Genomic DNA, 24,899 nt, shown 5'->3' with positions numbered 1-24,899 from the left:
ATTGAGTAATTTTCAAGGTATTGGGAAAATGTATAATTTCAGTATCAAATGGGAAAATAGCATTATCTAAACCTCGCCTTTGACCTTTGACCTCACAGTTCCAAACAGAATCACTATTAGGTTGAACATGCATAAATATGTAAGTTTCATGATGATACCTTGAGTTACTTTCGAGATATGGAGGAAAAAGTGCAATTTAGCACTTTCACTTGACCTTTGACCTCTTGACCTTTGACCTTTTGGCAAGAAACTTCCCCAAAAATATATAATGGGTAATACATGAAATACATCAAGTTAAAAAAAAAAACCTTCAGACATATTGCATTTTAAGGAAAGTAGTGATATTTTGAGGAGTTGACCTTGACCTTTGACCCCCTGACCTTTGACCCATGACCCCCAACTTCCCTAGATAATCACTGCCCATCGGTACAAGCATATACACTAAGTTCCATGAAGATACCTTGAACCATTTGCGAGATATGGAGAAAAACATGAAATTTCAAATTTTTTTTCCACAAAATAACCTGTGACCTTTGACCTTTGACCCTGTGACCCTAAAATCCACACAAAGTATTATCCCCTAAGGATATACCCTCATACCAAGTTTGATGTAAAACCACCACATGGTTCTTGAGATATCGACAAAAACAAAACGGGACGGACGGACGGACGGACGGACGGACGACCCGAAAACATAATGCCTCCGGCCACTTCGTTGCGGAGGCATAAAAAAGGACTGAAAATCTGTAATATGGAAATATCAAAGATGTGTCCCAGTCTGAAAGGATGGCAAGTTTTCTTCAAGAATTCCTGCAGTAGTCCTGAAAAACTTTACATAAATATGATACAAACATAAACATGCAAAATTCTCTGGATAGAGAGATAACACCCTGATAAAACTCTTGTTTCACAAAACAAAAAATACCCATAAACCCGAAATGGGCATGCAATAAACAACTTATGAACTAATGAAAATCATAAATCATTCATTGAATTTCAAACTAATACTGTTTCAGCAACAATGGCAGTAGGCTGACTGCAAAATTACAGAATAGCTGTACATATTTTTCAGAAGGGCATCTCAAAGAAGGCAGACTAAAATGTTTCAGATTTCAGTCACAGTGAGTCTGTAAGCTTTGCAACAGAGTACAAAAAAAAAATGTTGGTGCTAGTTGTGCCTTAATGAGCACAATTAAATCAAATGAAGTAATTCTCAGAAGCAAAACACCTCAGTGATATTTCACAGAAAGGAGTTAGTGATGTTACAATTATCTTCACAGATTCTATTCATTTGTTTGGCTTACTATGATTATTTTGATTTATACAGCAACTGGAAGATGCCTCACTAAACAAAAAAGACATTCAGGGAAAACACTTCCATTTTTACAAATCCGGTATATTTGTATAGTTTGCTATGATTATTTCAATTTCAACGGTAATTAGGAAGTCGCCCTACTGACACATTCAGGGAAAATACTTCCATTTCTCACAGCTATATCAATTCAATGAATCTACAAATCAATTCACACTTGCGATTCTAATCAAAGGTAATATCTTCAGATGAAATGTCTTCAAATTTTGTAAGGCTCATAGAAGGCGAATGATCTTCAACACAATGCAGCTATGGAAACTTGTCTTTACGCATTTCAGAATCCTGCAGGGAGCAGAGTAAATACGCTCACACTGTGGCCTGAAACAAAAACATCACTGCACATCAATGTCAACGATGGCTCACTTCCGCTACACTGTATGCCATGGTAATACCCTCATGGCTTCACTTGATGTCTTTTTTTTTTTCAGTTTGTGACTGAGGAAATCCCCCTTCCTGTGTGGAAGTGGTAATCTCGGCGAACCGTTGATCTGTGGCAAACAATGGGTAGCTCACGTTGGCTCACAACAACCTGGCTGTCAAACAGGTGACATCACTGTGGGAAGCCCCATCTTCCCTCCTCAGTACGCGCAGTTGAGACAGAAAACACGGTCGCACCTTTCATCATAACTGTGTGCAGGAAGCAAAGGTGTAGAATTTATGCATCACAACAAGTCATGATATTAAGTGAGCACTGCATTACTCTAAGGGGGGGGGGGGGGGGGGGGGGGGGGTAATTCTAACCCTGCAGATAAATGGTATGAATACACACAAAAAACATTTTGCCTGAAAAATATTTCTTTGTGCTGTCTGATGGACTCCGTTCACTGGCACATGCTAATCAATTTGCACTTAATAGTTTACAATATCATCATAGAAATATCAAAGCAGGCACAAAGGTGCTTTTTCAAAATTATTGGGTGGGAGTTTTTGTTACTGCACATATAATCAAACACTTACACAGAATCTATAGCCATCAAGCAATAATGACACAAGGATCTAAACCCTTGTGAAAAAAAGAAACAAAAAGAAAAGAAACAAAAAATCCAATTAAACATGTTGTAAGCATTCCGAAAAAATGAAAGAACAGGACATTTGGAGAAATGCTTTTGTCTCTCGCTGAATAACAGTGGGCACAAGAGTTGATATGCATTATGCTGTTCTTAAAATACCACTTTCACACAAAGTTTTAAAGTTGATATCTCTGTTGGTTGAACCTACAAACAAGCCTCTTCATATTGCTTTGTAAAGTGATGGGAACAAGGGGGTGGGTTCCACTTCACACTGCACTTACTTGATGGTGCAGCACCTTGTGCAGAATCCGCCCTCGCAGTTGAAACAGGTCTGTCTGCACTCCATGCACAGGTTGCTCTCGCAGAAAGCGCAGACATAGTGGACGGGCTTGTGGGCGTTTCTGCAGCTTGCGCACATCACTTTTCCTCTTGCTGAAACAGAGATCAGTACCATGGATACATGTGTTAGAGGATGATTATAAGAATACCAGAAATGAAAGTCTTACACAGTCCACAAACTTCTCAGGCATTACATTGGTATGCCCTTGAGGTAACACATGAAAAGACAAAAGAATAAAAAAAAAAAATAGAAATGTCGCTATGGCGACTGATGCCTCCGCCATAATGCATGATTCTCCCAATAGGTGTATAGTACAATGTCTTCACAATGTGTGATCCATGACATTTTCACATAACTGGCAAAATATTAAAATGACAGGTTTGTCAGAAATGTCTTGAACTGGGTTTGCCATAATTTTCTAAGAGTGCAGAGCCTGTATATACATAATCGGGGAATTTGGGGGAAGTTTATGTATTGAGTAATTTCAGAAGTATGAAGAAAGAGTGTAATAACGGCACAAAAAAAAAAAAAAAAAAAAATATATATATATATTTTTTTTTTGGGGGGGGCATTGAAACCTGGCCTTTGACCCTTAACCTTTGACCTTTGACCTTCAGGCTGGAAATTTCCTGGAGAATCTCCATTAGGTAATGCATGTGCTAAGTTTTGAAACTAATAATGCAAGCATTGCATAGTTACTGAGTAGTATATGAGGGAAATAGTGAAATTTTGAGGAGTTGACCTTGACCTTTGACCCCTGACTATTGACCCATGACCCTAAATTCCCTAGAGAATCCCTGCCAGACAGTACATGCGTACATGTGTATGTACCAAGTTCCATGAAAATACATTGAACCATGTGCGAGAAAAGTAATATTGCAACATTTTCACCTAACCTTTGACCTTTTGACCTTTGACCTTATGACAGAAACTCTCTCTGGAGAATCTTTATGCAGTAGTACATGTCCACACCAAGTTTCAAGAAAATACCTTCGGGCATTGCATAGATATGGGGGAAATTGCAACATTTGTAGAATTTGACCTTGACCTTTTGACCTTTGACCTCTTGCCAATGTCACTAAAATCTACTCAACTAATTGTCCCATCATACATCATCCTTGGACCAAGTTTGGTGAAAGCTGCTTCATCCAGTTTTGGGTTATCACGTAAACAGATAAATTTTAGGATTTGACCTTGATCTTTGACCTTTGACCTCTGTCCGATTTCACTGAAAAACTAATCAAGTAATTGTCCCATCATACATCATCCTCCAACAAAGTTTGGTGAAATTTGCTCCATCCAGTCTTGAGTTATCGCGTAAACGGATACAATTTCATGATTTGACCTTGACCTTTGACCTTTAGCCGATTTCACCCAAAATCTAATCAACTAATTGCCCTATCATACTTCATACTTGGACCAAGTTTGGTAAAATTCCAGTAAATATTACTCAAGTTATCGCGTAAACGAAAGCGGACGGACGTACGTACAGACGTACGTACGGACGGACGGACAACCCGAAAACATAATGCCTCCGGCACCACTTCGTGGCGGAGGCATAAAAATGAGGCTACATCTTGGATAGTTACTCCGAATTGAAATGGAGGAAAGAGTCGCCTCACACAGGTCATTAAAAGGGGAAAATTCCACTACAACAGTCAATTTCATGAGAAGAGTAAATTCAAACTCAAAGAACAGCAGTAAATGTAAAATTGAAAAATGTAATACTGATATTTGTGACTGAAAGCCAAATAGATAATAATAATAATAAAAAAATTTTTCATCCAGATTAGGCAAAATAGAAAAAAAAGAAAGAAAAGAAATGGCACTTAGATAATTGAAATACTTTTACAAAATACTGATATTGGACACAATCACTGGTGTGCATATCAGACAAGGCAATGATGTTTTTGCCTCACAACTCTCCTATAAAGTTTTACATCATATTGTCAGAAAACTATTTCTTTTGTCAAAAATTAAATGTCCTGTTTATCTCTTTTGTCCCCTTTAAAGAGTCGTCATTGCCAAACTGTACACCGCTGCAACCACAGAATGTAATCAACCACGGAGGATATTACAATTTTTTCCTTCTTTGATTTCATGACTTGAAAGCAAAAGGATATTTAGTACAGATTTGTGTGCGCGCCAATGAGGAAACATGCGAGACCATGACACTACATGTATCACCTCATCTGATTTGCATACAATGTGACTGTCACAAACACTTTGTTCCAGAAAAAAGTGAAACTTTTAAATTCCCTCTCAACATTCTGATTTTCACCAGACTTGTATGGTGTAGAAAGTGAAACTGTCCCTAAACTGTCTGACAGATTTTACTCTGAATTAGCGGATGTGATTATAAAATGGACTTTTACTTTCAGGCTTTTACCAGAATAGTTTGTAATGAAAAAATGCACACAGATAATTGATTACATCACCAAAACATCACAGGACTTGTGACTAAAATAAAGAATTGACATGTCATGCATGGCTGATTGATGAATTGCATATATCTAGCCCCAAAAATAAACTCACATCTCACAATCTAGTTTATTGCACTCACTTCATTCAGCTCTTTTTTTCTACAGCTAGATAATTTTAACACTTAAAAAAGAAAAAGAAGTTCACTAGTTTTGGGCAAGCTTTATTCAACTTCTGTATAGGGCTTTAAATGGCTCCATTGGTATGCCATTGGAATAGCAATACCAGCAAATCTTGGTATAATGCTGCTTCAAAACCAAAAATATTTTGCATGCATGAAACTTTTGCAAATTTCTTGAGGAGCCAAGATTTGCGAGAGTAAAACGCATGCGAGAGTTTTATTCTACCCAATGCACAGACAGTTCTCACTTGTCTCAGAAGTACCCAAGGTTGTTCTGCCTACAAACCGATTTTGTAAATGTATAATCAAGGGGATGGCTAGTAACTGATCAGTGGGAATCAGTGAGAATGCTGAGGGATGATTGTTCCAATCCTTGTGGGATTCATTTAAGAGTACATTATATATCTATTCTTGTGTGAACATTTTTTGCTTCAGAATGGTCTCATATTCAAGTAATGTGCAGTTTAATGCTTCCAGGTAAGCGTCCCTGGTCAGTGACGGGGCATTAATATGCACATTACTTGAATATGAGACCGTTCTGAAGCAAATAATTTTCACACAACAGTAGATATAAAATGTACTCTTAAATGAATCCCACAAGGATTGGAACAATCATCCCTCAGCATTCCCACTGATTCCCACTGATCGGTTACTAGCCATCCCCTTTAACTTTATACAGTTTTTCTAATGATGCTCCCCACCCCGCTCCTAAATAAGCAAACCAACAAGTAGGAACATCCAAAGGAGCATTGTATCATACTCATAGTCTCTTACTTTGAGATGATTCTTTCACGTCCGGGTATTTGCCGTACTTAAGCTGTCCACCAGTGGTCAGCTGGAGTTGATTGTGAAACCAGGAGGGCGGACTTGGTGCCTTCACCGGACTGGCACTGGTGACCGGTACGAAATTTGTGGCTGCCTCCATTGGCGTGGCGTCTGCCATCTCTACCTCCTGATCCTGTGCACAGAGAGCCTTCTGCCCACCATACAGCAACTCTCGAGTGTGATCTGGATATAAATGAGAAAAGCAAATTATACAAATCAAATCATCAAATTTATACCTACACTGTTGTATTTGGAGACACTTAAACAAAAAAGAAAGATGGTCCAGTACACTATTACACTTCAACAGAATCTTGTTACATAGAACACTGACATAAATAGAAAAAAAAAAAACCCTCTTCTTAACAACACAGTGTTTTGCCCAAAAGTTTAAGGTTTCTGCACATTCAATGGTTTTCAAACCCTGATATAACAAAGTAATTTCACTGGTCCCTTGAAGTCTGTGAAAACAAGAGCCCACTGTATACAGCTTTACACTGTATGTCGGTATGTAAAAAGGCAACAAATAACAGAGCAAAATCACAATATGCTCTATGAAACAGAGTTGATTTGCATATAAAAAGAGACAAATGTATGTGTACGATATCTTATGAACAATGAGAGTACATACATTGTACAATTGTATCTCCCGTCACCTGCAGTTTAACATTTAAAATGCCAAAGCATCTAATTATCACTATCAGCAACTCATTGTTTAATTTCACTGAACTACATGTACCCTACATAGCCTCTGTCAAAGACCCTCCTGTTCTGGTGTTATAGTGATTGCAAGAGGAGCAAAGGAGAGGATCTTTACCCAAGACTAGTCACACCACCAGTGGAGGCCAAGACCAGGCAAGAGGGCCTTTTATTAGAAATCTGTTAGAATTTCTTAATGGATGCCTTTTATAATGCAGAATTTTGTTACCAGTATTGGGCAGCAAAAATCACAACCCATCACCAGCTCGCCATCCCAAAAGGTTCATGCATACAGTTGATGGCCAATTGGCAAATCAAGCAATTACATGTACATTGGTTGAGGTGTCTAACTGGACCAGCCAATAACTGAATGATTCAGTAAGAATGGTGTGCAAGTTTAGGGTTAGGTGAGTTAGCCACAAGTAATTATCACTGCCACAGATCTCAAAAGGCATACACTGATGAGCTTCAGCTCAATATCTACAGTGTTTGTCAAATGTTGATACTGCATAAACAAGTTCACTCTCATACTTACTTTCTCAATTCAAATATTGAAACACCCTTGTAAAGACAAAATCAAAACAATGTAAACAAGCCGAGGGAATGGCATACATCTGTATTCTACTACCAGTACATAAAACTGTATCTAACTACTGGAAAGTTTACTGAGCACTGCTATGAGCTATAAAAAACACACTTTAAGTGCAACATTCAAAACACAACTGGAAACTTTATCTGCTCACAACACACTCTCAGTTAATATTCATTATTAGAACATGTCCACATTTACTCAAATATTGTTTATTGTATTGCCGAGGAAAGACCATCAGTATTCTTTTGAGTCAATGTGTGTGCCCCCTGAGTTGGTATTGATATCATTCCTACATTCCTACAATTGTAGACTGTACCATCATCATCTTTGTGTCACTCTCACACCATCATCTTAGCCAGACAATGACTCTGACGCATGATGAACATGGCAGCCTCCCTCCCTCTACCCAAATGATGAAGAAGCGGGCAGTGGACCATCCTAGTAATCTTAGACTGTCCTGAAAAGATGTTGTTTGCTCCCTCTGCTTCTTCAGTTCTCAACGAGATCTTATGAACAGATTGATCTTCTGACAGTTGATATAGTCTTGATTAATTGAAGAACCTCACCATTGATTGGCACCCTGTGATTAAGTGTGTTATGGACAACATGAACTATGTACCTCCTTCAAAAGTGCTTGTGATATCTCTTCTGAACTGTTTATAAAATGCTTAGACTCTGTGACATCTGAGTTTTCAGGTCGCATACCATTTGGGTAATATCAGTTTAATAGCAGTCTAAAACAGAGCTGGATATATAGTTTTCTTTGTGATTTTTATTAACTTTGGCACATTGTACATTGTATGACATAATGTTACACTGTACATGTCTCTCTTGTCTGAACAGCTGATTTCACAGAACAAAGATTTTCAATGTGCAGGTACTATGATGTACAGATAAGAAAACCTTGTATATTTTTATAATTGTGACACAATTGTGCTACAAGGTAATGATTTGGACTTTGGCCCTCTTAACAATGTCATCCATAGATTTGAACACTGACTGCTGAGGATAACATTGTCAGATAACTGCAGTCCAAGCCTTAGCCTGCTGTAGGCAATGAACTTCTGTAGTAGTATCGTGTGTCCTGTATCTTTTAACAAAGCAGTTGCTTTATAAATACACTGGACAGCAAAAGAAAGTACCCACTTCTGTCAAAGGCCGGACACAAAAATTAACCTCCTAGAAATAAACAATTTTTGTACACAGGTATGCTGCAATATCCATTAGGAATCACATACCCAATAGCATAGATGCCAAGTTCAAAAAAATTTTATGAGTGAGATTTTCATGACTCAGCATCTCGGGGCGCACTCATGTGCGTGAGCGACGGGGCGAGGGGAGGGTGTGGGAGGGGGGTGTCCGCCCTCCCACAGTAGGGAGATTTTTCAATTTTAGCTCTTAATGGTGCAAGCTGGTGCATACTTAAGTGACTATTCTTTACTTATTTTGAAAGACAAAAGGGAAATATGCCTTCAATTGCAACTCTCACTTTAATCCTTTAAGCTATGCTCCCAATGCGTGAGAAAAATGGGTGTCATGCGTGAGATCGTGAGACAGACCCTAAATGCTCGAGTCTCACTCACAATGCGTGAGACTTGGTAGCTCTGCAATAGCAAGTGATTATCATTATTACAAAGAAAAAAATGACATGCACAGCATCTTGGTCACTGAATCAAAAGTCACAAAATGTAACAGGTAAACAGAATAAGCCTTACAAGTTTTACGCAAAAATCAGTGCCACAGGACAAAAACGAGCAATCACAAACATCAATTTTCAATAATGTGTATGTCCTCCTAGTGCCTGGACACATTCCAGGCATCTTTAACGCATGCTCTGGCCAAGCTGTCTGGCGCAGTCATGAGGAAGTTCTCTCCATTCCTCCTGCAGAGCTTGGATCAATGTTGATTGTTTTAAAATGCTGTCCATTCAGTGGCCATTTTTACGTGGTGGAAAGTGCTTTTGTGTGGGACTTTTGATTCAGTGACCAAGATGCTGTGCATGTCAAGTTCTTCTTTGTAATGAAGACTTTCACTTGCTCATGTGCATGTGATTAGTAAGGGGCATTGTAGCACACCTGATTACAAAAATTGTTTATTTCTAGGGGGTGAATTTTTGTGTGCGGTCTTTGACAGAAGTGGGTACTTTCTTTTGCTGTCCAGTGTATATTTATAAACATATATGTTGTAACTATGTACTGTACAATTATACAAAAATGAATGGTAAGTTGAAAAAAACTGGCAACACCAATACTACTTTTTTTTTTTATGAACCCTTTTCTTCTGTAGATTCCAAAAAGAGACAAACAGAACATGTAACTCACAGATTTGGATCATTTCCATGACTCTACGCAAGCAATGAAAAAGAAGAAAATCAGCTGGGGAGGGGATTCATCCACCATTGCGCACGCACCGGAGGATACAGTATCCTCCGGTGCGTGCGCAATCTCAAAATCTCACAACTTGCACGCTGTGTGTATGTGCTGGATGCGTGATGTGATGTAACGTCGCATCGTGAGGAAGTCAAGCAAATAATCCGCAAGACCCCTGCAAAGACATGTCCACTTGACCCAGTGCCTACAGCTCTTGTTAAGCAACATTGTGATCTCCTAGCCATACCTATCACTGGTTTGAATTATGCATCATTGCGTGATGGAATAGTCCCAGACAACCTGAAGCTTGCCTATGTTACGCCACTTTTGAAGAAATCTACATTTGACAACAATGACCTAGCCAGTTATCACCCAGTGTCAAACCTACCATTCCTTGCCAAAGTGATGGAGAAAATTGTAGCTAGTCGCCTGACAGCTTATCTGCAAGGTAATGATCTCTATGAACGCCTTCAGTCAGCATACAGGAAGAATCACAGCGTTGAGACAGCACTTTTGAAGGTCTCAGATGACATCCTTACATCAATAGATGACAAGAAGGCAGTTGCCCTTGTTCTACTTGACTTAACAGCTGCCTTTGATACTGTTGACCATACTATCCTTCTGGAGAGACTGAGGAAAGATCTTAGAATTGATGCAACTGCACTCCAGTGGCTCAGGTCGTACCTCAGCAACAGAAGACAAGCAGTAGTCATCAATGGGAAGCTGTCCCCCGAGACCTCCCTTCGCTATGGAGTACCACAGGGCTCAGTCCTTGGTCCATTGCTCTTCACACTCTACATTACCCCTCTTGGCTCTATCGTAGAACAACATGGCCTTGGTGCACATTTCTATGCCGACGACACCCAGCTTTACCTCACTTTTGATCCCAAATTTGGAGGCGCTGAAGAATGTGCAACTGCTGCTGTTGGGGCTGCCATTGAGGAGATTCGCAGTTGGATGAACATCAACTTCCTGAAGCTCAATGACAAGAAAACAGAGTATCTGCTGCTCTCATCTCCACATATGAGGAGCAATATCACTGGTGCTCCAGTTCTAACTTCTAGTCGGTGAGGAAGCTATATCTCCCATCAACAAGGTTAGAAACCTTGGTGTAGTCTTTGACAGAACAATGAGTATGGAGAAGCATATATCACATGTCTGTCAGTCAGCATACTACCAACTCCGCTGGATCGCAGAGATCAGGCACTGTCTTACACGAAGTGCTGCAGGAAGTATCATTCATGCCCTGATATCATCTACACTGGATTTCTGCAACTGTCTCCTTGCTGGCCAATCAAACGCCTCCAGGCTGTACAGAATGCGGCTGCACACCTTCTTACTGGCACCAAGAAGTCTGACCATATCTCTCCAATAGTAAATACTTCGTGAGCTTCACTGGCTGCCTGTGCAATGCAGAGTGCAGTATAAGATCTTACTGCTTACTTATAAGGCTCTCCATAACTTTCCTCCTGGCTACGTGTCTGAGCTTATCAGTGTATGTCAGCGACGACCAGGACTACGTTGTACTGGACTGACTCTCCATGTTCCCAATACCCGCCTAAAGATGTACGGGGATAGAGCCTTCTCTTCTGTTGCACCACGTCTGTGGAACTCTCTACCAGTCCAGCTTTGGAACTGCAGCAGCCTCAATACATTCAAGTCTGAACTGAAGACTTGCCTTTTCCAGCAACTTTGTGAATGATGTGTGACACTTTTTGGGAGGTGGGCGCCTTTGAATGTTTCTACAGATAAATGGCGCTATACAAATGCTGTTTCATCATCATCATCATCATCATCATCGCGGGATTCCAGAAAATAGACTGGAGTACCCACCTACTCTATCAGTGTGGAATAGTAGTTTGGAATATATATATGCACAAGATCAGGTTAGTACTGATTTTATTTTTCTCGTTACAAATTTTTGTAAAAAGATGTCAGGTTTCAGCTTCACGAGGCTGATTCGAGCGCGGAGAGGTGAGAGCCGTAGAAAAAAGCACCAAAAATATTTAGTCGGATCAGGCCGCTAGGTGCGGCAGTCTTGCATATATGTGTGAACACGCTGGCGCCCGTGTTTTGATGGGTCGCTCTGCATCGGTTGATTAAAACTCGATTTTTGAAAAAAAAACAGACAGAATTTTTTTCTTCTTTTCATCATGGATAGTGGACATGTGTGTGTAACAAAAAATCACTGTGCAAAGTTGCGACAATTTATACGTCAGATGTGAGATGAATAAAAAGTGAATGGAGGGCTTCTTGAGGCCCCCCCACCCCCCCCCCCCCCCCCCCGAGGCCTCTTGAGGCGAGGGTGCACGGGGGGCAGTCCTCGTGAGTGGGTTTCCCGGACTGAGATACAGATTTCCCATTTCCTTCGAAAACAATGCCTTGTAACAGTTAGATGTGAACGTTACCGTCAAGTCTTCTTTTTTTTTGTTACTTTTTTTTTTCTTTTTCCCAGCTGGGCTTATCAATTAAATACAATGTCAATTTCATAATGACTTCAAACAATATTCATTCATCTTACCATTATTACAAAATATCACCATGAACATATCCTAGCTAGTCTAAATTTAGTTCGATTGTATAGCTCTAACAGTTATGAAAAAAAAGAAAATCTTTAACGTTAGATCTATGGTATGGGCATGGCAGTCTTACCGTATACGGATTTCATATTTTTTTCTTTGTTGACACCCATGTTCACTTCTCGTTGCGTCACGTGTATTTTCATTTGAAGAGGAGAATAATCCGATCCAAAGGGATTCGTTCGTTTAGGCATGATTCAACACGTTGACACCTACGACACTGTTGGAAATATCGCTAAAGCTAAGTCGAAGCTTCTGGCCCGAAAGATTTCTGTTTTCGAGCTTGGAATTAACACTGTCAGATGTATTCTAACGTGGTTACAGCTTGTGAAATATTGTTACGCGGTCGGAGTTTGAAGTTTCAGTCAGTCAACCAGGCCAGCATTTCGACGGACAGTTCGACTCGCCAGGACGTGTTTATCTTTTGTAAACCCGTTTGCGGCGCGCGAAAGATACTCAAACCAGACTGTGCTCCCAGTTTTATCAGAAAGAGTGTATGTAGTGCACGTTGGTAGTGACAAGAGTATTATTTACAATCGGGTACCATTCTACGCACAAACTTTTTTTGCATGCTTTGCGTTGCGGACTGCCGCGCCGTGTGTGTGAGATGATGCGAAGGAGATTTAAAAATGGCGGTGATCTTAGAAAAAATCCTTGCGAAAAAGCTTGTAATCAAAGATATTGTACCATGGTTGATTAATGGGAGCTACCCTGTAAGTACAATTTGTTATTACCGTTCATTTCCTCGTATGGTGATGTTTATACACTTTTAAAGTAGAAAATGTATTAAATATGGAATGCCCTGTAGTTAACACGCAAATTAGTAGTCCCACATATTCTAAAATTTGTGACCAGGTGCTTGCCACGTACGTAAATTTACAACTGCGCGTTTACAACTGCTCTTTAATCTGCACCTGATATTTGATTAACTGTCTATGATGTAAAGTCTAAAGAATGATACATATATAAAGTTTTGAGATCTAACGGCCTGTGTGGTTAGTGACTGTAGCATCCCTCTGACAAAAATTAAAGAGTGCAGAGAAGAGCTACTCGCGATTCCTCAAAATGCTTAACTGCTACCAATATCATTAAAATTAAGTTAATTAATTGTAAAACTCTAACAAGTTAGCTCTAGTGCACTCAATATAGAATCTACATCATGTACATTACTAGTCATTACACTTAAGTTTACAGCCTACAGGTAGCGTACAGGGGACAAAGAGGAGATCAGTTCGGGAAACCCACTCACAAGGGGGGCCCCTCCTTATAAGTAACCCGTCCCCCTTATAAGTAACCCCGTCCCCCTTATAAGTAACCCCCGGGGCACCCCTTATAAGGAGTCTCCACGCTTTTTTGCAATGCAACGCGAAAATGAAAGGACTGCGGCAATTCGCTTGATTATGTCCATAAAGCTTCACAAGTTTCCTAGTTACTCACGAAATTTGAGCAAAATCGGTTTGAGGCATCATATCTAAAATCATGGATTTAAATGCGATGTCAAACGACCCATGCGAATGCTGACATGCGAGCGATTACTGGCGCGAGTGTCGCCAGGCGCGGCGGCGCGGCAAATGCTTGAGTGCAGACGTGGCGACTGTGTACATGTACTCAGTCGCCACGTCTGCACTCAAGCATTGCCGCGCCGCCGCGCCTGGCGACACTCGCGCCAGTAATCGCTCGCATGTCAGCATTCGCATGGGTCGTTTGACATCGCATTTAAATCCATGATTTTAGATATGATGCCTCAAACCGATTTTGCTCAAATTTCGTGAGTAACTAGGAAACTTGTGAAGCTTTATGGACATAATCAAGCGAATTGCTGCAGTCCTTTCATTTTCGCGTTGCATTGCAAAAAAGCGTGGAGACTCCTTATAAGGGGTGCCCCGGGGGTTACTTATAAGGGGGACGGGGTTACTTATAAGGGGGACGGGTTACTTATAAGGAGGGGCCCCCCTTGTGAGTGGGTTTCCCGAACTGAGATACGATTACCGTTTCTAAGTTGCTGAATGGAAAGAAGGGGATTTCTGGTAACACGTTTTTCGAACTAGCCATGCGCTTGTCAACAAGAGGTCACGCAATGTAAATTCAAAAGTGACCTCTTAACCAAATGCTCACAGTTAGAATTGCATTCATTGCGAAGTAAGTTTTTTTTTTTTACCCAGACTGTTGCCGACTGGAACAGATTGCCTTCTTCTAGTTCTACTTCTAGTGTTGAAGTTTCTTCAATTAATGATTTTTTATAATTTACTGGAATGGTATTAAAATAGAGGGGGGGGGGGGAGAAATTCAAAACCTCTGCTCCTCAACACACGTAAAGCAATGAAGTTAAAGTTAATTCTTCTATGTTGACACCGGAATACTACAGGACCAGTCCTCTACTTCTGTATCAGATGTGATGTGATTTGATGTGATTGGGATTGGGATTTTGCTGTGAACAAGTGAATTTTAAGAAGTCTAAATTTGCACTTTTTCAGCTGCTTCTGTATGCTCGGTACACATTGACCGACTTCTCAGAATCTCTTCCGGCGGAGGAGGACTGTTGGATAAAGTTTAAAAAAATGTTATAAAGCTTCTCCGGACAGCGGGATTTTTCTGTCGAGGTAAATGATGCCAAATTAAAGAGTTAGATCTACCAGACAATTTACAAGTTGATGTTGAATGAGAATCAAACAAGCTAAATTTATTAGAATATACTTTCTCTTCCTTGAGGTAAAGTTTACTTAGGTGTAGACCGAGTAATCATCATTAATTGTTGTATTTTGTTAACATTGATGATTAACAAAAGAGAATCTTAAAAGTTACTTTGTACAATGTATGTCTGATTTTCTTTCTATAGAATAATAGAGCTGGAGACGTCCTCAAAGACACCAATTTGCAAGCGACGGAATTTTTGTCATATTTCATTAATAGCCTTCGTGATCAAACAAATCATCTGGTATGTCGTGGTTCAGCAACTGTTTCATCTCCAGCAAGGACTCCTAGTAGCTTGCAAAAATTGAAAAGAGCTCCTAGTAATAAACCTCAACACAGGGCTGGATCAAAGGTCAATCGAACACAACTCTTTGCTGGAGATGCCAACACTTCTGGTTGGTCAGATAAAGATTTTACACCCGTCTCAAAGCGGTGTCAGTCGGATGGTAATTATTCCGTGAGCACTCCCACCCCCAGGAGTGATGGCAAGCCAAGTAGGAATGTCTCAATGAGTGGTGGAGACAACAGCTCCAGGAAGAAGACACCTGGGTCAGGATCGCGGAAGGATGACGTGCTGACCTTGGCTCAGTTCATGGTGACACCAGACAGCCAGACCAGAGGGCGGCACAGAAAGAGTCCCTTTGGTGACTCCAGTTTTGACAACACTTCCTCACAGAAGGGCTCTTCCAACAAGCGCCGCTCTGGAGGGAGAGGGAAGCAAGACGGGTCTGGTTCAAAGGGTCACAAGTGGAAGCAAATGGATGCCAAGCCTCCTCCCATATTTGACCTAGAGAGTTCCTCCGATTTTCCTCCAGTAGGCAGTCCTTCCAAGCAGAACACACCTCCCACGCGAAGGATAACTCCGACTGCACTGACATCGGTCAGAAATGGCAGCAGCAGCAGCAACAGCAGCAGAAAAACTGTGTTCCTCGCTCCAGTCTCTTCCTCAGGTGAGGGCCAGAAGAGCGTGTTTGATGTGTCCAGCAATCAGCAGAATGCCTTCAACCCACCAGTCAGCAAGAGAGTGGAGGCTGACAAGAGTGCGGACTCCACCAAGAGCTCCTTGGTGGAGGAGAGAGAGCTGCTGAAGCAGGAGAGGCTGCGGCAGAGGACTCAGTCGGAAAGCGGTGCTCCGTCCATCAATGCTCTGGCCCAGTCCCCAAGGGGGCTCCCTCCCCAGACCCCTACCAAGCTTCTCCGCAGCAACTCTGTGTCCAGCATGACAGATGCAGTACAGCCTGACGTGGAGAAAGTTTTGCATCAGGACAAGCTGGATCTTATAGCAGAGTTGTATGCATCTTGCCTTCAAGGTAGTGTACATACATATACTGTACACTTATGTATGTCTGATGCAACTAGTCATATAGGCCCGAATTCACAAAGGTGGTACAATCTTTGTCCATGGCTTAAACCATGGACAAAGATCGTAGTTTGGTATGGGGTGCCAAGTGTTGCATGGCCTATTTCGTCAACGAAATGATCATTTCGTCGACGAACGAAATGGTCATTTCGTAACAAAATAGGCCATGAGACACTTGGCGCCCCAAACATTTGTCCATGGTTTAAACCAAAAGATCGTACCACCTTCGTGAATTCGGGCCATATAGTCTCTGCATATTTGTGGAATCTCTGTAACAATGAAAATGTGCAAATGTGAAATCTTTGTTACAGTAATGACGTGCATATAAATATGTGGAATTCTATGACAGTGCATTTGACTTAGAAATGAATAAGATGCTGCCTTTTGTTGTTTTTTTGTGTGTGGTCTTTGGTTTTCTGTAAGACAGATGTGTAGAATGAAAATATATGGAATCCACTTTTCTCAGACTAAAATTAAAATCATTTTCACCCACATCAGAGAGCTTGGTACCAAATTTGGCGGTGGAGCTCTACTTCCTCATCCAGCTGCTGACAGCAAAAGGAAGCAAACTAGATGAGGAGGATGGTATCCGGTCCCTGGATGATGATATGGAAGACGTCAACTATCTTTCTTCCATCCACAACTGTGTCTACTTTGCAGCATCCGTGCTTGACAGACTCATTGGGTAAATTTCCATCATTGATCAAAATTAAAATTTTTCGTTATCCTTTAAATTAACATTGCAAATATTGAGTGCTAGTCTAATTCTCTTATTGTGTGTTGGAGTAGTAGTACCAGTGCATGATTTATTTGTAAACCATTGCATAGATGCTTGTATTAAATCATCAGGAAAATATATTTCGTACTGCTACCAAAGATTATGTGTGGCCTTGTCTCCTCCATTGAAACTTGATCAGTCACACCAAATATCATTGATATACAAATTTCTTGACTTGGCCAGAAGTTGTGTGGACATAACATTTTTGATAATGCACCAAAATTGAAGATGTATTGGTCTGCTTTCCGATCACAGCTGTCATAATGCTTCAGACTTTTCCTTGATTTGTTGCATAGTTCACTCTTTATAACAACTCTGCTAAATCCAAACATGCCACGTGAAAAGGATCAGCACATTTCTCATGAATATTTATTCACTTTCTCCCGTTGACGTAAAATACGGGTACACTGATCACAGGAGTCAAGAAACGGTTTCTGAGGGTAAGTGCAGTCATGCTGCATGCAAGGTGACTCAAACATAAGCAAGAGAGATATATTTCACACTGAAATTTATCAACCAACACAAAGGCATATGGATCTTTGTGACAGACTTCAATTCACATGTTTCCCACAGGCTACTCTCTCTGTTAGACAGGAGCACTCTTAGGCTCCTGGCGGAGAACCAAGTGGTCTCTCAGTTCAAGCCCCAGCTGAAGTCGGAGCTGGAGGCAGTCACCAGCAGCTGTCCGGCCAGCTTCGGCCTCCAGACCGCCATCACGTCCCCAATGCAGGTGGTGCCGTTCCTGGCCGACACCGACAACAGGCAGAACTTCCCCAGTGATGCCTCCTTCCATAGTTTCAAGAAGCACAGGTTAGTAATGCATGGCTGCTCCACATTCCTGCATTGCTGTTTAATCTGTCCCCTGAATTTGAATGTGGCAGATGCAGTACCACAAGACTGGTGTGAGTGAAAATATACTATGGACTCCATACCTATTGTCAGCAACATCAGATAAACACAGTATTCCTGGTTAACCATCGATTATAAGCGGTTATATCAAAAGTAACAATGTATGAAACTCTTTCTATGCTTTGCTTTATACTTCAGAAACTTAATGTCTCAGAGAATTGATTGCAAGGTTGTTATGCATTGTATGTAGAGTGCTCACTGATTGGCACAATTTGAGGATACATACAGTCATGTAGCAGTTACCTCTGTTTTATGACATTTCAAAATATTTTATTCTATAATATTGACATTTTGAATGTTTTGAATGAGATTGGATGGATGGAGAGTAAGTCGTGTGAAATATATTGTTTCCACATACGGTGCATCACTATTTTTGACCATACAGTATGTTTTCTGGGGGCAGTGATCACACAAATGAACCTATGCATGTCATGCAGTGTGACACAAGTTCCAAAGGCTTGCAGTGTGTAGTGTCGATTACAGTCTCCCTCCTGAATCATGCAGAGTAATAGGAGTACCAGTAAATGAACACTATGGAATTGCACTTCATTTGATTAGTAAAAGTGATTTGCAGGGGTTTTACATAACATTTCTTCCCAAAAGTGAAACAGACTCTGTATCAGTTAAGTACACAATTCAGCAACCTAGAAATGGTCATTTTGGCCTGATAATTTCTATCTTCTGCCTTTAATCCCAACTGAGTACTTTCGGCATTATGTTCCCGGGTTGTCTGCCTGTCCATCCATACACCCAAAATCTTGTTAACACAGTTGAGAAATAACTTACATTGGATTTTCGTGGTAGTTGATCCAAGACTGCTACATGAGGTGCAGATGCACTGGTAAGATTTTGGGCAAAATTTGTCAACGTCACTGGACCTGGGCTAAAGATGTCATTTATGCCTGCACCTCCTCTGAGAATGTCCTATGATTTATGATATGGGACAAAGAAAGACATTATTTGCATGAAATGATGATGAAAAATAAAAATGTAGAAGGGATGGAAATAATTAGCAACTATTTGTGTAAAATGATATTGATAGGATATCAAAAATTGATGTGAAAGCTAGCTGATATTACTGGAGCTGAAAATGTCGTTTCAGGCTGCATGTTATGTAGCTTCCACACAAAGGGTTATGAAAATCTTGTATGAAATTATGAATAAGAATGAATTGGGGAAATATTTTCTGTGGTCAAAAGGGTTAACTGTCAATCCCCAAGATATATTTATGGTATGTGGTCAAAATCTATCAGCTCCTCTGAAAAGTAAATGAAGGTCCAAATATAGCGTGAGAAAGAGGAGGCAACCCAGCTGTCTGTACAATGGAATCAATCTGTCTGCGTGCAATCAGGTTACCCTAGTTTTTTTTTTTTTTCATATTTTCCTTTCTGTTTTTCTGTTTTCTTGAAATATTGTTTTGGTTTCCATTATTTCAGGGATAGTTTCTACGGCTTTGTGCGAGACTGGGAGGAAAACCACAGCAAACCAGGCTGGCAGATGCAGGACAAGCTGTGTCATAGGATAAGGTAAGCTGGAACATCAGTGCCACCAACTGAAGTGGAGCTACTCTCTTTAACAGTATAAACCACATGGCAATCAGAAAGCAAACATCTGACTTGACGCCAAAAAAAGTCCACATCAAACATATGATTTGTCAGTGGGCTGACATTTTACTAGTTTGCTAATTTTCTGTATTTCAGCTGGGGAGGAAAAAGTGCACACAGTTTATTCATAAAGCTCTTTATAGTATACTGGTACACATTATGTCGATTCTTTCTTTGAAGCAATCATTTAATAGATTACTGTAAAGAGATATTTATTGGTGTTTTTTTTTTGTAGACCCTTTCATTTGCCAATACATTTTCTGTAACCCTTTTATTCCCAGCTCAGTGTAGACCCTTTCAATTGCCAATACATTTTCTATAACCCTTTTATTCCCGAGTAAATGTAGCCCCTTTCAATTGGCAGGACAGTTTCTATACCCCTTTTATTCCCAACTCAGTGTAGCCCCTTTCACTTGGCAGGAGACTTTCTATAACCCTTTTATTCCCAGCTTAATGTAGACCCTTTCAATTGCCAATACATTTTCTATAACCCTTTTATTCCCAGCTCTGTGTAAACCCTTTCATTTGGCAAGACAGTTTCTATAACCCTTTTATTCCCAGCTCAGTAAAGCCCCTTTCATTTGACATGGCAGTTTCTATAACCCTTTTATTCCCAGCTCACTGTAGACCCTCTCAATTGCCAATACATTTTCTATATCCTTTCTATTCCCTGCTCTGTGTAAACCCTTTTCATTTGGCAAGACAGTTTTGTATAGCCCTTTTATTCCCAGCTCAGTGTAGACCCTTTCAATTGCCAATACATTATTTTTAATCCTTTTATTCCCTGCTCTGTGTTTACCCATTCATTTGGGAAGACAGTTTCTACATAACCATTTTATTCCCAGCTCAGTGTAGACCCTTTCACTTGGTATTACAGTTTTTATAACCCTCTTATTTCAGCTCTGTGTAAACCATTTCATTTGGCGAGACAGTTAAAGAACCATTTATTCCCAGCTCTGTGTTCACCCTGTCAATTGCCAATACATTTTCTATAACACTTTTGTTCCCAACTCAGTGTAGCCCCTTTCATTTGACATTACAGTTTTTATTAACCTTTTCATTCCCAGTTCAGTGTTGACCCTTGTACTTGGCAGGCCTGTTTCTGTAGCCTTTTAATCCCCAGCGAAGTGGAGGCCCTTTCAATTGCCAATGCAATTTCTATAACCCTTTTATTTCCAGCTGAGTGTAAGACCTTTCATTTGGCAATATCTTTTCTATAATTCTTTTGTTCCCAGCTTAGTGTAGACCCTTTCATTTGGAAGGACAATTTCCATAAACCTTCTGTACTCAGCTCAGTGACGACCCTTTCATTTGCCAATACATTTTCTATAATCCTTTTATTCCCAGCTCAGTGTGGACCCTTTCCAATTGCCAATACATTTTCTATAACCCATTTATTCCCGAGTAAATGTAGCCCCTTTCAGTTGGCAGGACAGTTTTCTATAACCCTTTTATTCCCAACTCAGTGTAGCCCCTTTCACTTGGCAGGAGACTTTCTATAACCCTTTTATTCCCAGCTTAGTGTAGACCCTTTCAATTGCCAATACATTTTCTATAACTCTTTTATTCCCAGCTCTGTGTAAACCCTTTCATTTGGCAAGACAGTTTCTATAACCCTTTTATTCCCAGCTCAGTAAAGCCCCTTTCATTTGACATGGCAGTTTCTATAACCCTTTTATTCCCAGCTCAGTATAGCTCCTTTCATTTGGCATGGCAGTTTCTATAACCCTTTTATTCCCAACTCAGTATAGCCCCTTTCATTTGGCGTGGCAGTTTCTATAACCCTTTTATTCCCAGCTTAGTGTAGACCCTTTCAATTGCCAATACATTTTCTATAACTCTTTTATTCCCAGCTCTGTGTAAACCCTTTCATTTGGCAAGACAGTTTCTATAACCCTTTTATTCCCAGCTCAGTAAAGCCCCTTTCATTTGACATGGCAGTTTCTATAACCCTTTTATTCCCAGCTCAGTATAGCTCCTTTCATTTGGCATGGCAGTTTCTATAACCCTTTTATTCCCAACTCAGTATAGCCCCTTTCATTTGGCGTGGCAGTTTCTATAACCCTTTTATTCCCAGCTCAGTATAGCTCCTTTCATTTGGCATGGCAATTTCTATAACCCTTTTATTCCCAGCTCAGTGTAGACCCTTTCCAATTGCCAATACATTTTCTATAACCCTTTTATTCCCGAGTAAATGTAGCCCCTTTCAGTTGGCAGGACAGTTTCTATAACCCTTTTATTCCCAACTCAGTGTAGCCCCTTTCACTTGGCAGGAGACTTTCTATAACCCTTTTATTCCCAGCTTAGTATAGCCCCTTTCATTTGGCATGGCAGTTTCTATAACCCTTTTATTCCCAGCTCAGTATAGCCCCTTTCATTTGGCATGGCAGTTTCTATAACCCTTTTATTCCCAGCTCAGTGTAGACCCTTTCCAATTGCCAATACATTTTCTATAACCCTTTTATTCCCGAGTAAATGTAGCCCCTTTCAGTTGGCAGGACAGTTTCTATAACCCTTTTATTCCCAACTCAGTGTAGCCCCTTTCACTTGGCAGGAGACTTTCTATAACCCTTTTATTCCCAGCTCAGTATAGCCCCTTTCATTTGACATGGCAGTTTCTATAACCCTTTTATTCCCGAGTAAATGTAGCCCCTTTCACTTGGCAGGACAGTTTCTATAACCCTTTTATTCCCAGCTCTGTGTAAACCCTTTCATTTGGCAAGACAGTTTCTATAACCCTTTTATTCCCAGCTCAGTATAGCCCCTTTCATTTGACATGGCAGTTTCTATAACCCTTTTATTCCCAGCTCATTATAGCCCTTTTCATTTGGCATGGCAGTTTCTATAACCCTTTTATTCCCAGCTCAGTATAGCCTGTTTCATTTGGCATGGCAGTTTCTATATGCCTTTTATTCCCAGCTTAGTGTAGACCCTTTCCAATTGCCAATACATTTTCTATAACCCTTTTATTCCCGAGTAAATGTAGCCCCTTTCAGTTGGCATGGCAGTTTCTATAACCCTTTTATTCCCAGCTCAGTATAGCTCCTTTCATTTGGCATGGCAGTTTCTATAACCCTTTTATTCCCAGCTCAGTATAGCTCCTTTCAATTGGCATGGCAATTTCTATAACCCTTTTATTCCCAGCTCAGTGTAGACCCTTTCCAATTGCCAATACATTTTCTATAACCCTTTTATTCCCAAGTAAATGTAGCCCCTTTCAGTTGGCAGGACAGTTTCTATAACTCTTTTATTCCCAACTCAGTATAGCTCCTTTCACTTGGCAGGAGACTTTCTATAACCCTTTCATTCCCACCTTAGTGTAGACCCTTTCAATTGCCAATACATTTTCTATAACCCTTTTATTCCCTGCTCTGTGTAAACCCTTTCATTTGGCAAGACAGTTTCTATAACCCTTTTATTCCCAGCTCAGTATAGCCCCTTTCATTTGACATGGCAGTTTCTATAATCCTTTTATTCCCAGCTCAGTATAGCCCCTTTCATTTGGCATGGCAGTTTCTATAACCCTTTCATTCCCAGCTCACTGTAGACCCTCTCAATTGCCAATACATTTTGTATATCCTTTCTATTCCCTGCTCTGTGTAAACCCTTTTCATTTGGCAAGACAGTTTTGTATAACCCTTTTATTCCCAGCTCAGTGTAGACCCTTTCAATTGCCAATACATTATTTTTAATCCTTTTATTCCCTGCTCTGTGTTTACCCATTCATTTGGGAAGACAGTTTCTACATAACCATTTTATTCCCAGCTCAGTGTAGACCCTTTCACTTGGTATTACAGTTTTTATAACCCTCTTATTTCAGCTCTGTGTAAACCATTTCATTTGGCGAGACAGTTAAAGAACCATTTATTCCCAGCTCTGTGTTCACCCTGTCAATTGCCAATACATTTTCTATAACACTTTTGTTCCCAACTCAGTGTAGCCCCTTTCATTTGACATTACAGTTTTTATTAACCTTTTCATTCCCAGTTCAGTGTTGACCCTTGTACTTGGCAGGCCTGTTTCTGTAGCCTTTTAATCCCCAGCGAAGTGGAGGCCCTTTCAATTGCCAATGCAATTTCTATAACCCTTTTATTTCCAGCTGAGTGTAAGACCTTTCATTTGGCAATATCTTTTCTATAATTCTTTTGTTCCCAGCTTAGTGTAGACCCTTTCATTTGGAAGGACAATTTCCATAAACCTTCTGTACTCAGCTCAGTGACGACCCTTTCATTTGCCAATACATTTTCTATAATCCTTTTATTCCCAGCTCAGTGTGGACCCTTTCCAATTGCCAATACATTTTCTATAACCCATTTATTCCCGAGTAAATGTAGCCCCTTTCAGTTGGCAGGACAGTTTCTATAACCCTTTTATTCCCAACTCAGTGTAGCCCCTTTCACTTGGCAGGAGACTTTCTATAACCCTTTTATTCCCAGCTTAGTGTAGACCCTTTCAATTGCCAATACATTTTCTATAACTCTTTTATTCCCAGCTCTGTGTAAACCCTTTCATTTGGCAAGACAGTTTCTATAACCCTTTTATTCCCAGCTCAGTAAAGCCCCTTTCATTTGACATGGCAGTTTCTATAACCCTTTTATTCCCAGCTCAGTATAGCTCCTTTCATTTGGCATGGCAGTTTCTATAACCCTTTTATTCCCAACTCAGTATAGCCCCTTTCATTTGGCGTGGCAGTTTCTATAACCCTTTTATTCCCAGCTCAGTATAGCTCCTTTCATTTGGCATGGCAATTTCTATAACCCTTTTATTCCCAGCTCAGTGTAGACCCTTTCCAATTGCCAATACATTTTCTATAACCCTTTTATTCCCGAGTAAATGTAGCCCCTTTCAGTTGGCAGGACAGTTTCTATAACCCTTTTATTCCCAACTCAGTGTAGCCCCTTTCACTTGGCAGGAGACTTTCTATAACCCTTTTATTCCCAGCTTAGTATAGCCCCTTTCATTTGGCATGGCAGTTTCTATAACCCTTTTATTCCCAGCTCAGTATAGCCCCTTTCATTTGGCATGGCAGTTTCTATAACCCTTTTATTCCCAGCTCAGTGTAGACCCTTTCCAATTGCCAATACATTTTCTATAACCCTTTTATTCCCGAGTAAATGTAGCCCCTTTCAGTTGGCAGGACAGTTTCTATAACCCTTTTATTCCCAACTCAGT

The 24,899-nt window shown here is 40.4% G+C and overlaps 1 protein-coding gene across 1 annotated transcript in view; it reads left to right on the top strand.

Moving 5' to 3' along the window:
• Positions 1–12,967: 12,967 nt before the first annotated feature.
• LOC139723220 (codanin-1-like) overlaps positions 12,968–24,899 on the top strand; it is a 63,746-nt gene continuing 51,814 nt past the window's right edge. Inside the window, exons 1-5 of the mRNA XM_071634480.1 lie at positions 12,968–13,098; positions 15,222–16,386; positions 16,935–17,121; positions 17,788–18,024; positions 19,560–19,649. Of these exons, the coding sequence (XP_071490581.1) occupies positions 13,015–13,098; positions 15,222–16,386; positions 16,935–17,121; positions 17,788–18,024; positions 19,560–19,649 (1,763 nt within the window). The 5' untranslated portion in view covers positions 12,968–13,014. The remainder of the gene's footprint in view (positions 13,099–15,221; positions 16,387–16,934; positions 17,122–17,787; positions 18,025–19,559; positions 19,650–24,899) is intronic.

This window comes from Diadema antillarum, unplaced genomic scaffold, assembly GCF_040938485.1.
Source record: "Diadema antillarum isolate AM-2024a unplaced genomic scaffold, OU_Dant_1.0 scf00000183, whole genome shotgun sequence".
Lineage (NCBI taxonomy): Eukaryota > Metazoa > Echinodermata > Echinoidea > Diadematoida > Diadematidae > Diadema > Diadema antillarum.
This window is presented reverse-complemented; position numbering and strand designations above follow the sequence as displayed.